Raw genomic sequence first — 15030 nt, forward strand, 5'->3', positions numbered from 1 at the left:
ATGAATTGCTTAAAGAACTTGGCAGGTGGTCGCATGAGTACATGAACCTCTTCGGTGGCACAGAGAGATTTGAACAATTAAAGTTGTCCCTACTTGTTGATGGCTTTTCAAAGGTATGTTTTTAGGTTAATTTTTTTTAATAACAATGTTTAAATTACTTACATGTGTATGTTTGGTTCATTCAGGTTAGTGTGGACAAGTGGATGGATATAACAGACATGGGATATGTGATTGCTTCACGGTATAACGTAATCCTTGTATCGTTGTCCCAACAACAAAGCATGACATTTTTCCCTCTTAGAAGTCAACCACCACCTGACTCTTCTGGCCACCGTATCATATGTGTCGGTCACGTGTTTGGAAATAATTTTGTTCAGGTACATTGAATATAGTTAGTGTAACAATTATGCAATGACTTCGCTGGTTCGTTTGGCACGGTCAGCGCATGATATAATGTTTGTTCATGTACAACAGGTTTATTTGAAAGACCATTGTCCGTTGCCGCCTCCAGCGCTGTTGTGGTCAACCAATTGTTATTCTCAGGCAAAGCAATGGGCAATTCCATATATTAGTAGAATGCAGCAATACACAAGTTTGATGTCATTCAAAACACACTATGTAGACCTAAATGAAGACTAAACATGCATTGTTTATTTAATTGTATTCATTATGCGATATAATTCGTTGTAACCCGTTACTAACCAATTAATATTATCAACTACTCGTTTGGTTAAGCAAGGAAATTGTTGGTCCAACAAAAATCATTTACGCGTGCAGCATACATCATTGTCATAATTGACAACACATAATGACATGCATGCGTATTACAGTTTGAGCGTGACAACACATTGGCTGACTTCAGTACACATTTTGAAACTAGCAGTCGCTCGACAACACATTGGTTGACTTGACTACACATTAGCGACAACACATTGGCTGACTTGACTACACATTTACGCGTGTCTATTTTTTTGTAAACAAAGTTAAACAAAGGCTCGGTCACAACCATCTATATATATGGCAGACTAGGCTACTAAATCACACATTATCTTGCTTTCAAATAATCTCCCAACTGATACACAAACTATGGCATTTCTAGGAGAAACTAGCAGTCAGACGATTGTCAACTCAAGGTTGGCTTTCATTTATCCAAATGGATCGATTATTCACAATGATACTGGGGTTTACTTCCAAACTTCAACTCTGGTGCCCATTCGAGTACCAAATAGGTGTGATTTTGCAAGCCTAAAAACCAGAATACACAATACCCTTCAGCTATCCGACAAACAATTTTTGGATAAAATTCACTACCGGAAGCCATTCACCGATACGGGTAACCAAATTCGCTTTGAGTGTATCAAATTGATAAATGATGACGATGTCAACACAATGTTAATGTGTAATGATCAATTTTCTTGTGTTGGTCCGAGTGAGTTATTATGCACCGTTGGAAGAACACCAGATGGAATAATAAACTTACTTGAACGCACTATGCCTTGTATTCATGACGCGATCTTGTATTACAACGGCAAATGGAACATGCCATCGCAGAACAAATTTGTTGGATGCGCGTTCACAGGAAAAAATCCTAAGAAATTTCAAATTCCTTCAACATGTACCATCGATGAACTGAAGAATTTAATCAAGCAAGTTGCACCTAAAGGGATTCCCCCTCTTGGAATTCACGAATCACAAACGGTAAGACGATTTTTTTTCCGCGAACCAGCTCGGTTTGAGTATTCAGATACGGTTATAAAATATGAAATAAATGAGCTGATCACCAACGAAGAACTGCTGAAGGTGTTAGTACAATCTAACTACTGGAAAAAATATGGACCAATAGAAATTTTAGCTGTCTTTACGAAATATGTTGAAGACGAGGTCAGTGGGACGTCGCTAGACAACTGAATGTGATGTTTAATTTTTTGTTTTTTCCTTGATGTAACCTTTATATGTTTACGGCGTGTTTAATTCCCATAATAAAGTTGAATGCGTTATTTCAGTGGTCCAAAAAATTAATTGTTAAAAGGGTTCATTTCGTATTTTTTTGGATTTTGAGGCTTTGTTTTGACGTGTTAGTTGACGGAACTGGGGAACGGGACTATTTTTTTTGGATTCTTTGACGTCCAGACATGAGAAATGGCCGCCCTCCATTGTCTCAGGGCACTGGCACACCCACGCAAAAAAATCCCAAACATGGGTACTTGAACATGGAAAAAGGGTTCATTTCCTATTTTTTTGGATTTTGAGGCTTTGTTTTGACGTGTTAGTTGACGGAACCGGGGAATGGGACTATTTTTTTTGGATTCTTTGACGTCCAAACATGAGAAATGCCCACCCTCCGTTGTCTCAGGGCACTGGCACACCCACGCAAAAAAATCCCAAACATGGGTACTTGAACATGGAAAAAGGGTTCATTTCCTATTTTTTTGGATTTTGAGGCTTTGTTTTGACGTGTTAGTTGACGGAACCGGGGAACGGGACTATTTTTTTTGGATTCTTTGACGTCCAAACATGAGAAATGGCCGCCCTCAATTGTCTCAGGGCACTGGCACACCCACGCAAAAAAATCCCAAACATGGGTACTTGAACATGGAAAAAGGGTTCATTTATGTAATTCTTACAAACAAAACTCATGATTCTAAAAACTTATGTTTTTTATGTAATTCTTACAAACATGGAAAAAGGGTTCATTTATGTAATTCTTACAAACATGGGTACTTGAACATGGAAAAAGGGTTCACTTATGAATTATTAATCATTTTAAAAACTTTTATTTTTTATGTAATTCTTACAAACAAAACTCATGATTCTAGGTTCCCTTTTTTTAAAAATAAATTTAAAACAACCGTAAACTTCGCTTAAGGACCACAAACAATCGGAATAACAAACTATATTATAAAATAATAAACTGTGCAAAACACGTCAACTATATTAAACAAAAACTGTAATAATTACAAATATTCATGTCAACTACAACATAAGAAAATAAATACAATGATCAATGGTCCGTGCGGCGTCTCTGACGAGCTCTGACCGTCCCATCAGCACTGGGTCCCCCTCTCGCGATCGTCAGGCAGTCCAGCATAATGTCATATAACTCTGTGCCTGTAGTGACTATCCTAAGGTTGAGCACACGCTCCAACCTTTGTGCAATCGCCTCATATCCCTCGTAATCATCCTGTCAAAGTCAGTAAAAACATTTATTATGAAATTCAAAATAAACAACAACTCATAAAACATTAAACGCGCAAATAATCTTACCACATATGTAGGGGGGTCAAATGCCACTGGAACCTGGGGGCTGGGCGGCTGTATGTAGTCCTCAGGGTCTACAGCTGGTGCATCCCTCTGCTGGTCAGCTGCCTGGGTCGGTGTCATGAAAGGGTGAGATATGCGGAAAAACCACTCAATGTAATCCGCAGATACCTGCCCAGGCACTAGACAAGGCTGACCCGCAGGTAGTAAGTGATCCGCAAACTCCATCCACCTATTATCTATCTGATCGTGTGACAATCGTGCACTAACAGGCGGCGGAGGGATGCTCTGGATGTAACCGAACTGGCGCACCATCCTCTCCGGTCGAACTGTGACGATCATAGGACCCCATCTGAGCTGACCCTGGAACGATGAAATCTCCTGAAACACCCTAACACCCCATGCTCCGTGTACGGCAACCAGGACACATCTGTGACGGTCAAAACATCACAACGTGCCCTGTAGGGTGCTCCTGTGATGCCCTTCATGTGCGCCTTCGACGTCAACCACCGGGAAGCACGTGGGGACGTCTCCTGGTATGTATCATCAGTCACGCACTGATGCACACTAGGGAAGTGCTCATAGATCCAGCACTACACAATAATTGAGGTTAACATAACATAAAAACATGTTTAAATCATAATCGAACCTAACATATTAATAAACACAAAATTTACCTGAAGTAGCGTCAAGTACCCCGCAAGCTGTCGGGTGGTGGTCTTACAAGCCTCATCTAACTGGTCATACATATGAACCAGCGCGGCAACCCCCCAAGCGTAACCACCACTATGAACGAGGTCTGGGAAAGCGTCAAGGTAGACCACATGCACGTATGTTGCACTCTTATTAGCAAAAAGAGTTCAACCGACAAGGTGCAGCAGATAAGCGCGAGCTGCGAAAATCCTCCGCCGGGTCTGACATCTGGTCTCATAAATGTCACGAACCCATCCTAATCGTACATATGCTCCACGTGTGAGTGCTGTCTCGGCTCTGGCCTCCTCCGCAGACACTTCCAGCAACTCCGTGAGCAAGAATCTGGCCTCCTCCGTAGAAAGAGCGTGGAAACTGTGCAAGGCGCCAGTGATGGGCAAATGTAGAATGGACGATACATCATCCAATGTGATCGTCAGCTCTCTTACAGGAAGGTGGAAGGTGCTAGTCTCACTGTGCCACCTCTCCACAAATGCGGATATAAGTCCAGGATCGCCAGTAATAACTGAACAATCTATCAGTGGACTTAATCATGTGGCAGCCACCAGGCCTTCAATCTCAGGCACTGGCCTCCCAATCAGTGTCACCTTCCTCCCATGTGACACTAACTTCAAATCAGGACGTTCCTGATTTGAAGTACAAATTATACAATTATTAAAAAAAATTAATCATAAACAAATAAATAAACAATGACAAATAATTAACAAATTAAAATACCTGTCAACTCCACACGGCATGTGCAACATGCTCGGCAAATGATGTGAGCACTGACGGGTCACGTGGACCACCAGGGAATCCCTCTGCAGCATCATCACCATCTAACCCCTCACCACTATCAGCACCCTGTGCGTCCGCACGCATCTCAGGTGCCTCCGTAGGCTGCTCAGGGACATCATCAGTCATGTCAGCGACGTCCTCAGCCATATCACGTCCCTCCGTAGTCATCTGATGAACGCGTAGCCTACGGGCTGAGGCAGTAGGCCTACGCCTCTCGGGAACATCGTCAGCATCCTCGTCAGCAGCTCTATCTCTGCCTACAACTCTACCTATGGCACGACCTAAACCTCGTGTTCTGGCCATGATCTGTAAATCATGTCGAACACGTATTTTTTTCGGTCAAAATATACACAATTTTCTTTATAAAAAATCAACTTTATTTATAAACAAATAAGACTAACTTAAATCAAATTATTTTCACACATACACGACCTAATTTTAAAAAAAAAATTAAACAACTTCATTTATATAAAAAAAAAAAACAACTAATGTAAAAAAAAATTATTAATAAACATGCACAACTTAATTTTTTTAAAAAAAATTAAACAAATTCATTTATAAAAAAAAAACACAACTAATATAAAAATAATTCATTACTAAACATCCACAACTTAATTTTTAAAAAAAATTAAACAACTTCATTTATAAAAAAAAACACAACTAATTTAAAAAAAATTAATTAGTAAACATCCAACTCTTAATTTAAAAAAAAAGAAACTTCATTTCTAAAAAAAAACACAACTAAATTACTTAGTAAACATCCACAAGTTAATTTTTTTTTAAAAAAAAATAAACAACTTCATTTATAAAAACAAAACACAACTAATATAAAAATAATTCATTACTAAACATCCACAACTTAATTTTAAAAAAAAATTAAACAACTAATGTAAAAAAAATTATTTAGTAAACATCCACAATTTTTTTAGTAAATAAAATACTTCATTTATAATAAAATAAACTAATTAATTATAAAAAATTAGTATTTTTATAAAACTTCCAAAACACACAACTTTAATTATAAAAATAGACAACTTCATTTTTAAAGAAAAAACACTAATTTAAAAAAATAAACAATAAACAAAAACAAACACAACTACTTTTATAAAAAAAAATTAATTTACAAATTAATATTTAGTAAAAATACACAATTTAAATTATAAAAAAAATATGACATCAAAAACCCAAACTTCATTTTTCATAAAATCTAAAAAACAAAATAACAAAAATAAATAAAATAATTCATTTAAAAAAAAACAAAACAATTTCTGTTTAAAAAATTTTTAAAAAAAAACACAAAAAAAAAACCATTTCCGGAAGAAGTGGTTCTTCCGGAAACATTCCGGAAGAAGGGGTTCTTCCGGAAAGGTCTTCCGGAAATTTGAAAGTTCTTCCGGAAGTGCGCGTCTTCCGGAATTCTTCCGGATGAACCACTTCTTCCGGAAAGTTCCCGGAAGAGGTTTTTCCGGGAGTCTTCCGGAAGAAGTGTTCTTCCGGAAGACGTTTGGTTACTTCCGAAAGAACCCTTCTTCCGGAAACTTTCCGGAAAATGTTCTTCCGGAACTTCCGGAAGAACCCCTAACGGGTCTTCCGGAAGTCTCCGTCGTCAGCCTCCTTTCCCCATTTTTTCCGGCGTCCTCTCCTCTCGTCTTCTACCCTAAGGTTACTATCCTAAGGTAACTATCCTAAGGTTCCACTGCTACAAGCTATAACAATGTTGTATCATACAAGCAAAGGGGAGTTAGGGAGACTAACCTCGTTCGCGGAGAAGAAGAAGACGAGGTTCGCGCTTGCCTTGCCGGAGAAGAAGAAGCAGTTCGCGGAGAAGGGAGAACAAGCTTCGCGGAAGGAATGAGCAGCAGCAGAAAAGTTTCTTCCGGAGAGGGGGGGCTTTTTATAATTTTTTATTAAAGGGCAAAATTGTCCATTCATAAAAGTTGCTGGGTGCACCAGCAATATTGCTGGGTGCACCTAGCATCTCCCAAATGATAGTCCAATAATCTAGTACTTCAAATTACTAATACAATGTCAAGGCCGGTCAATTCTTTAAAGGTTTAACTATTCAACATGCTACAAGTTAATCGATCAGCACCTTACTCCAATAAAAAAAAGAAAAAAAAATGATGAATAATTTTTATCTACCGTAATTGTAACTATTTTCTTGTTAATTAATTTCTTATGATTGATTAACATATCAATGCATTACTGAAAAAGTATGCGTTTTGCATTGGTGTTGTACAATTAGCGACGAAAACAAAGTCATGATAGAGTGGTTAAAAAGGTTAAATTTTAGTTTTTCCCCCTCAAATTTAATTTTTAGGACTAATTTTATCCGCTAATTTTTTTATTCAATTTAGTTATCCTCTCATTTTTAAAATCAATTTAATTTAATTTTATTATCTAGATTGATCCGACTGTGTTAGAAAATATGTTTTATTACATATTAAAATTATTTAGTGCTGATTTTAAATTCTTACAAAGTGTGATTTTTCCTTATAATTGATCAAATTTAAATTTAAATTTAGGCATAAGAACAAATTAAATCATTAAAAATTAGAGGATTAATTTAAATTAAAAAATAGAGAATCAAATCAAATATAAAAAAATAGAGGAAAAAAAATAATTTAACAAATAAAAAATGGGATCCTCACTCATCAGCCACCTACAACACCAAGTTTGAGTTTGGAACTTTGGATTCCTCACCTAGAATTTCTTAAATTCCACATTGGAAAAGACAGCTTCATAATACTATTCATTTATTTCTATTATTTTTTTAAGAAAATAAATAAGTGCTGTCCTCTTATCCATATCAATCTGTGTCCAAAATTCTCATATTAAGTTCTGCAACAAAAAACCTGAGGTGGTAGCTTGTTTTTCTTCACAAGTCAACCATGGATTTAGGTCACCAAAATATTCCCTCACTTGCAATCCTACCCTTCTTCCTCTTCATGTTCACAGTGTTTAGCTTATTTTGGAGAACAAAAACCAAGCCTTCAAACTCCAAGTTACCACCAGGACCACCAAAACTACCCCTTATAGGAAACTTGCATCAGCTTGGTGCAATGCCTCATCATGGCCTAACAAAACTTTCACACCAATATGGACCTCTCATGCACATAAAACTTGGTGCACTTTCCACCATAGTGGTGTCTTCCCCTGAAATGGCCAAGGAAGTACTGAAGACACATGACATCATTTTTGCAAATAGGCCTTATCTTCTTGCAGCAGATGTCATATCTTATGGCTCCAAGGGCATGAGTTTTTCTCCTTATGGAAGTTATTGGAGGCAGATGAGAAAGATTTGCACCTTTGAGCTGCTAACTCCGAAGCGTGTCGAATCATTTCAAGCGATTAGGGAAGAGGAGGCATCAAATCTTGTTAGAGAGATAGGTTTGGGTGAAGGGTCATCCATCAATCTCACTAGGATGATCAATTCTTTCTCCTACGGCTTAACATCACGCGTGGCCTTCGGGGGAAAGTCCAAAGATCAAGAAGCTTTCATTGATGTTATGAAAGATGTCTTGAAGGTTATTGCTGGTTTCTCCCTAGCTGACTTGTATCCTATTAAAGGGCTTCAAGTTTTGACAGGGTTGAGATCCAAAGTTGAGAAGTTACATCAAGAAGTTGATAGGATCCTTGAGAAAATTGTGAGAGACCACAGGGACACAAGTTCAGAAACAAAGGAAACCCTTGAAAAAACTGGAGAGGATCTAGTTGATGTGCTACTAAAGCTTCAGAGGCAGAACAACCTTGAGCATCCTCTATCTGACAACGTTATCAAAGCAACCATTTTGGTTAGATTTTTGCAATTACATATCACATAATTTCCTGAATAGCTACAAATAGATATTATCAAAGATCAATTAACTCCTATTGCCTTAGATGGCTATAACATTTTCTCTGTTAAAGACTGTTACGTGATACTTGTTGGCAGAGGATAAAAGATTCATAGCATACTTAGATTTTGACTTCAAACTAAGTTTAAGTAAAATCTTAAACTAAAATCTCTGTTATAAATCTAACATACATTTAAATAAACAAGTATCTGCAGAAAAGCTTAAGTAAAATAAATGTATGATTCTTGATTTTTTTTTTTTAAGTTTTCCCTGTATATTACTTAATAAAAAATTAATCGTTTGTTCAGTTAGAGTTGTCAGTTGTTAATATTGTTTGGATATACTCCATAAACACTTGTAGAAGAAAAAAAATAAGAAAGTTAAATGAATTGAACTTCAACTTATGTATCTCAACTTTTGGAGAAGATAGATGAGAGAGCTTCTATAAAAGTTAAGTGCGAAAAGTTGATTTTAATTTCTAAAAAATTGCAATTCATTTTACCTTCTTATTGTCTTCTCCAAGTGTTTATTGAGAAATTTATCCAAATGGAGGGTAGATATACTATACTAGTTCAGTAGTGCTGCAAAAAAGGAAACCAATGAAAAAACAGGAGAGGATCTAGTTGATGTCCCACTCAAGCTTCGGAAGCAGAACAATCTTGAGCATCCTCTATCTGATAACATTATCAAATCAACCATTTTTGCTAGTGTTTTGCAATCATAAATCACATAATTTTAGAATAGCTCCAAATAGATTTCATCAAAGATCAATTAACTCCTATTGCCTTAGATGGTTATAACAGTTTCTCTGATAAAGACTGTTGGGTGATACTTGCTGGCAGAGGATATATGCAAGACTCATAGTATACTTAAATTTTGACAGCAAACTAAGTTTAAGTAAAATCAATCTAAGTTATAACTCACATACATTTAAATATAGATATTTCTGTAGAAAGGTTCGAGTAAAATCTATCTATGATTCTTGAATTTGAAAAAGAAAAAAAAAGTTTGCAATGTAAATCACTTAATAATAATTTAACTGTTGCTCAGTTAGAGTTTTCAATTGTTTTACTGTTTGGATAAATATCTTCATAAGTACTTATAGAAGAAGAAAGTAAAATGAATGAAGCTTCTTTCATAAAGTCAAATCATATATGCGCCTCAACTTTTGGAGAAGTTAGTTGAGAGAGCTTTCATAAAAATTAAGTGCATAGGTTGATTTTAACTTCTTTTTTTTTTTTTTCTGTTAAAGTGTTTATTGAGAACTTTATCCAAATTGTTGGCAATTAAGTACATTTTAACATTTCTTTCAGGATATCTTCAGTGCTGGAAGTGGTACTTCAGCTAAAACCTCAGAGTGGGCAATGTCAGAACTTGTAAAAAATCCAAGGGTGATGGAGAAAGCACAAGCTGAGGTAAGAAGAGTCTTTGGTGAAAAGGGGCATGTAGATGAAGCTAACCTCCATGAACTCAGCTACTTAAAGTCAGTAATCAAAGAAACGCTGCGTCTACACATTCCTGTTCCATTTTTACTACCAAGGGAATGCAGTGAAAGATGTGAAATTAACGGGTATGAAATACCAGCCAAGAGCAAGGTTATTATCAATGGTTGGGCTATTGGAAGGGATCCAAACCATTGGACTGATGCTAAGAAGTTTTGTCCAGAAAGGTTCCTTGATAGCTCAGTTGATTACAAAGGTGCAGATTTTCAGTTTATTCCATTTGGTGCTGGAAGGAGGATGTGTCCAGGAAGTGCATTTGGCATTGCTAATGTTGAACTCTTGCTAGCGAATTTGCTCTTCCATTTTGATTGGAACATGCCTAATGGGAAAAAGCCTGAAGAACTTGACATGAGTGAATCATTTGGCTTGTCAGTTAGAAGAAAACATGATTTGTATTTGATTCCTAGCATCTGTCTCTCATTTGGTAATTAAAACCATTGTGTAGAAACTCTTGTTTATGCTCTGATTCATTGGATGCTACTACTTTTGGGGGTAAACTCCAAATGAAGAATGAAAAGACACAAACTAAAGTTTAGGAGCCAACATTGTAGTACATGTGATTGATGAAAGATTGGGAATAAATGTAGATAAAGTTTTGTTTTTTATTATTATTTTACAATTTTTACTCAAGTTTTAAGTTCATGAATAGCCAGTTTCTCTATGTTTGCTATAGTAATATTTTAAAATGCATATACAAAATAAGTTACACACTTTGGTTTTAGCTAGTTCAAAATTGAAAGGATAAAGAATATGCTGGTGGAAAAGGCTTTAGACAATAATTTTTTTTAAAAAGTTTGAAAAGTGATAAATTTAAATTAATATATCTAGGATGACAATAACAAAAATGTCAAAGATATGTTCTAAACCCAAACTTGTGAAACACCTAAAAAATGTGAAAGAGAAGTTGGCTTTTTTTAAATAAATAAAAAAGAAAAAACTTTATATTGCCATTTTTAAGTAGTTATTCAGTTGACTTTACATTACCATTTTTTTAAAATGTTTTTTTCTTCATGGTTTTCAATAGAAGCATTCCATTAATATATGCAATTATTTATACTTGTAATGGTTGGAACCCGCACTAAATCAGGCAGAGCACTAGACTTGCCGTGGCCTAGCAAAAGCAGGGTGGTGCAGATTAGTGGGTTCAAAACACTATTTTTGCATCTTTTGCATACTATATGTTTAGTTGCATTAATTGAATAAAGATAAAAGTAAAGTTTTTGCATCTTGTGTATTGTTTTTGTTGTAATTTAATCAGAATTGAATTTTTATCTCAATAATCTGCATAATACTTTAATACAAACATGAGCCAATATATAAACTAATATAAAGGATGAAATATATATTCATAGTATTTTTTTCATTTCGTTAAATTTAGTAAGTAATACGAAAATTGATGCCAATTCAAGAATAAAATTGAAGGATGCAACTTTTGATATATCTAGCCTTAAACTTGGAAAAATTTGTACACATGAGCTAAACAATTTATATATATATATATATATATATATATATATATATATATATATATATATAATCCCGTAGCATCGATGTTTCATTGAATTTAACACCCAAGACTTGACTCAAGGACTAATTTCTTATTCCATTAAATTCAAGAATTCAAGTTACAACACTTGTCAAATTAAGTTGCTAAATTGAAGATGTACTCTTCTTCAATCATATAAAAAAAAGATAGTGTATTTATAAGTTGAAGTGTTAGAATCTTTTATTTTAATAATTAATGTGTGTTAATATTATAAGATAATTATATTAGTTATTACTAGTGGGTTTTATTTTATGTAATTAAATTAAGTGAATTCATTAGAAAACAAATCAGATGATATGAACTTAAATGAAAAGATGTCCGTATGTGTTGTCCCATTAGGGGATAATGAGAATCCTATGAGGTTAATACACTACAAGAAAACTATGATCCCCGTTATATCGAGTCGTTACATTTTCTCTCTTCCCCCCTAGAGTTAGGAAGGTCATGTTAAGAAAGAAAAAGGATTCCGATTGAGAAGAACCATGAAGTCACAGTTAAGCTAACCAGTTATTCGTTCCGTAATAGATCCCAAAAAGAGTAGTTATGGAATCAGATTCCATTATATTTGTTTGATTAATCATTATGAATCCAAATATTCTTAAAACTGTTCTTGATAATCTAATGTAATATATTCTTGGTGATTATATTGGTATTTTATAAGGATCCTCTAAAATTTTAACAAGATCCAACAAATATATCAATTATGTCTTCAAGATTTTAGAATGGTGTAATATGTATACATGATCATCATCATCATTGACAAGGAATAGTTGAAATAAATTTAGTAAAACATTTGAATATTAGATAATTAAATAATCTGTAGCAATAACATCTTCTGGAAGAGGAATAGATAGTGTATTTTAATTTCTCAGTTTAGGTCATATATATGTATATTTTATTTGAGATAGGAATGTCTATAATACAAGCGGGATTAACTCTCTTGTAGAGATTTTTTTCTATACACAAAATTTCAATCTATGTTGCTTAATAACATATAACCAATTACCCATTAGTTTATAATGATTAATGTAATACTCAAATTCGACAAAGTCTTCGTACTCGCTGATCGATCGAATAGATAATTTGGATTTAAAGAATCTCGTAGATTTAATTAAAATAAAATAAGAGAAAAAATTTATCTTTCATGAGAAAGATAGAAATATTTCTTAAAATTAAATATTATCCATTATTGGAGAAAAGATAAAATAAAATTTATATTTTTTCTATTTTACATTATCTTAAAAAAAATTAAAATTTTATTCATTTAATTTTATTTCTATAAAAGAGAATCATTCGAATAAACTAACTCTTATTCTAACCTATATTTTGATACATGTTACTTCAGTGCAAGACGGAGTATTTTTACATGTAAATCCCATCATTGTTCCTGGAAATGCTCACGGATAAACACTGCCGAAAGAAATTTGGGCAAATCCGTTAACAACACTTAATATATTTGTCATATCAAAGCTTTTTCTTTTCTTTTAAAAAAAATTACAAAAGGTAAAAGAAATAGTAACACGAAATAGATTCATTAATATTACTTTTAAAAAAATTATATACTTAATTCGATGGCTTTTTAATTAATCTTCTTAATGAACCTGAAGACTGATGTGGTGGATCTTCAATTAAAACTAAAAGAGGTTAAAACTGATGTCAGGAGGTTGAAAACTTGAAAAGGTTCGAGTGAAAAAAACCACATTCTGAAAGTCAAAGCTAGCTCCAATTCAAGTTACGACCAGTTTTAGTGGCGAATAATTCCTTGTACTAACAGGGGCGTACGTCACGTCACCTTTGCAAACAAATCCTGCTAATTAAACCATTGACCCAAATGCTGGAATGCACCAAACTTAAATTATCACAAGGGCCGTGTCAAACATTCTGGGCCTTAGGTTAAAATATATGCTTAACAATAAGTTTAATAATTTTTTTTTACAGTAATCGCGGTAAAATTTAAATCTATCACCTCATGTGTAATATTTCAACTCCTACCATCACTAGGTCCAGCATAATGGTTTAAGAATAACTTTCATACTATTCATTAATTTGTATTTTTTGTTTGATTAATTTTTTTAACTTTTTTTTTTTACCAAAATTCTTTTAACTTTATGACCTGGAAATTTATTTATAAAGAATTTATTAATTCATTCATTTTTTTGCAATGTATAGTCCATAGCATGCTTCATAGTAAGCTAAATGCACCAGAAGCTAGTTTGGTTAAAAAAAAGTTTCTTCTTGCTCAGAAATCATCATTTCTAAGCATCATGATTTTTGGAAATAATTAAATTTATTCTGTAGGTCAAATATTTTTATATAAATTTCTTTAAAATAAAAGAATAACATAATATTTTTACCACAAATTTTAATTATTTATCATACTAAATAATTTAGTAAGATTGACATGATATATTTTTATAGTAATAATTTTTTTTATCAAAAACCTAGATTTTGACCTTCCCAATGGAAATATTTTTGTGAAAAACATAGTAAAAAAAATTCACGGGATACATTGTCTGATAATATTAATTTTATATAAAAAAATAAAACAAATATTTTCAACTTAAAATAAGATATTAATTATACTTGTTATTGCTCAATATCTCTTATTTTATTTTATTTTATTAGTAGGGAACTAAACAGCACTAAAGAGTTTGCAACAACTTACATATTCTATTTAACCAACTTAGTTATACTCCCTTGGAATATTTCTTTTTTAATTATATATATTATATCATTTGTTATAATTATATATATTTTTCTAATTTCTCTTTTCTCTCTCTCTCTAATTTTTTTCTAAGTGTGAACTAATCCATCATTTCCAAAAATGCATCACTTAAATAGAATCCTGCCTTACTTTCAAGGAAAGCATGTTTAGTTATCACATACTAATATTACTTATATACTTTTGTACGTATGAGTAAAAAAAAAACTTATACTTATGTATGAAATATATTTAATTAAAGATAATAATATTTGAGTACTAGGTGTATCAGCTAGCCATGATGACCATGATGAGAGTGCCCTTGTTATAAAGTCTGCACACTGGTTAGACTTCCTGAGTATTAGCTCATACACACGCAACTGACGCAAGTCATGAATATATATCTTCTTTTGCATAACCCTTGATAAGATGTAGAAAATTATGAAATACATAGTACCAGTGCTGTTAATTTCACGAGTTGAACTGCGACTAAAATCAAGTGGATATATAATCCGCATTCTAAAAATCAATGTTTGAAGTCATGACCAGCCAACAGGTTGTGAGCAGTTGCAGCAAAGCCTGAGAAATTAACCTTTTGACCCAAATGCAAGAATGTAGCAAAATAGAATTATCTCATGACACCGTGTGTTATTTTATTAGCCATTTGACGTATCTGCTTAGCTAGGAATGTCGTATTCA

At 33.7% G+C, this 15030-nt stretch overlaps 2 protein-coding genes across 2 annotated transcripts; one reads left to right on the forward strand and one right to left on the reverse strand.

Annotated features, from left to right (window-relative positions):
- Positions 1 to 3596: 3596 nt before the first annotated feature.
- Positions 3597 to 4047, reverse strand: LOC121173919 (protein MAIN-LIKE 2-like). Its single transcript, XM_041011750.1, has 2 exons — positions 3936 to 4047; positions 3597 to 3851 (listed from the first exon to the last, which is right to left on the reverse strand). Exons 1-2 carry the CDS (start codon positions 4005 to 4007, stop codon positions 3597 to 3599), a joined length of 327 nt encoding a protein of 108 aa, XP_040867684.1. The 5' UTR covers positions 4008 to 4047.
- Positions 4048 to 7520: 3473 nt separating this feature from the next.
- On the forward strand, positions 7521 to 10689 carry LOC100818000 (desmethyl-deoxy-podophyllotoxin synthase). The gene is made up of 2 exons (XM_003551446.5): positions 7521 to 8540; positions 9896 to 10689. The coding sequence occupies exons 1-2, from the start codon at positions 7638 to 7640 to the stop codon at positions 10514 to 10516; spliced, it is 1524 nt and encodes a 507-aa protein (XP_003551494.1). The 5' UTR covers positions 7521 to 7637; the 3' UTR covers positions 10517 to 10689.
- The last annotated feature ends 4341 nt before the right edge of the window (positions 10690 to 15030 follow it).

This window comes from Glycine max, chromosome 18, assembly GCF_000004515.6.
Source record: "Glycine max cultivar Williams 82 chromosome 18, Glycine_max_v4.0, whole genome shotgun sequence".
NCBI classification, from domain to species: domain Eukaryota; kingdom Viridiplantae; phylum Streptophyta; class Magnoliopsida; order Fabales; family Fabaceae; genus Glycine; species Glycine max.

What these genes read in the sequence shown, in the direction of transcription:
- LOC100818000 (XM_003551446.5), top strand. Translation starts at nt 7,638, where the DNA reads ATGGATTTAGGTCACCAAAATATTCCCTCACTTGCAATCCTACCCTTC. An exon ending in TTATCAAAGCAACCATTTTG is followed by an intron (nt 8,541 to 9,895) that starts GTTAGATTTTTG and finishes CATTTCTTTCAG; the next exon opens with GATATCTTCAGTGCTGGAAG.
- LOC121173919 (XM_041011750.1), bottom strand. Translation starts at nt 4,007, where the DNA reads ATGTATGACCAGTTAGATGAGGCTTGTAAGACCACCACCCGACAGCTT. An exon ending in GGTACTTGACGCTACTTCAG is followed by an intron (nt 3,852 to 3,935) that starts GTAAATTTTGTG and finishes ATTATTGTGTAG; the next exon opens with TGCTGGATCTATGAGCACTT.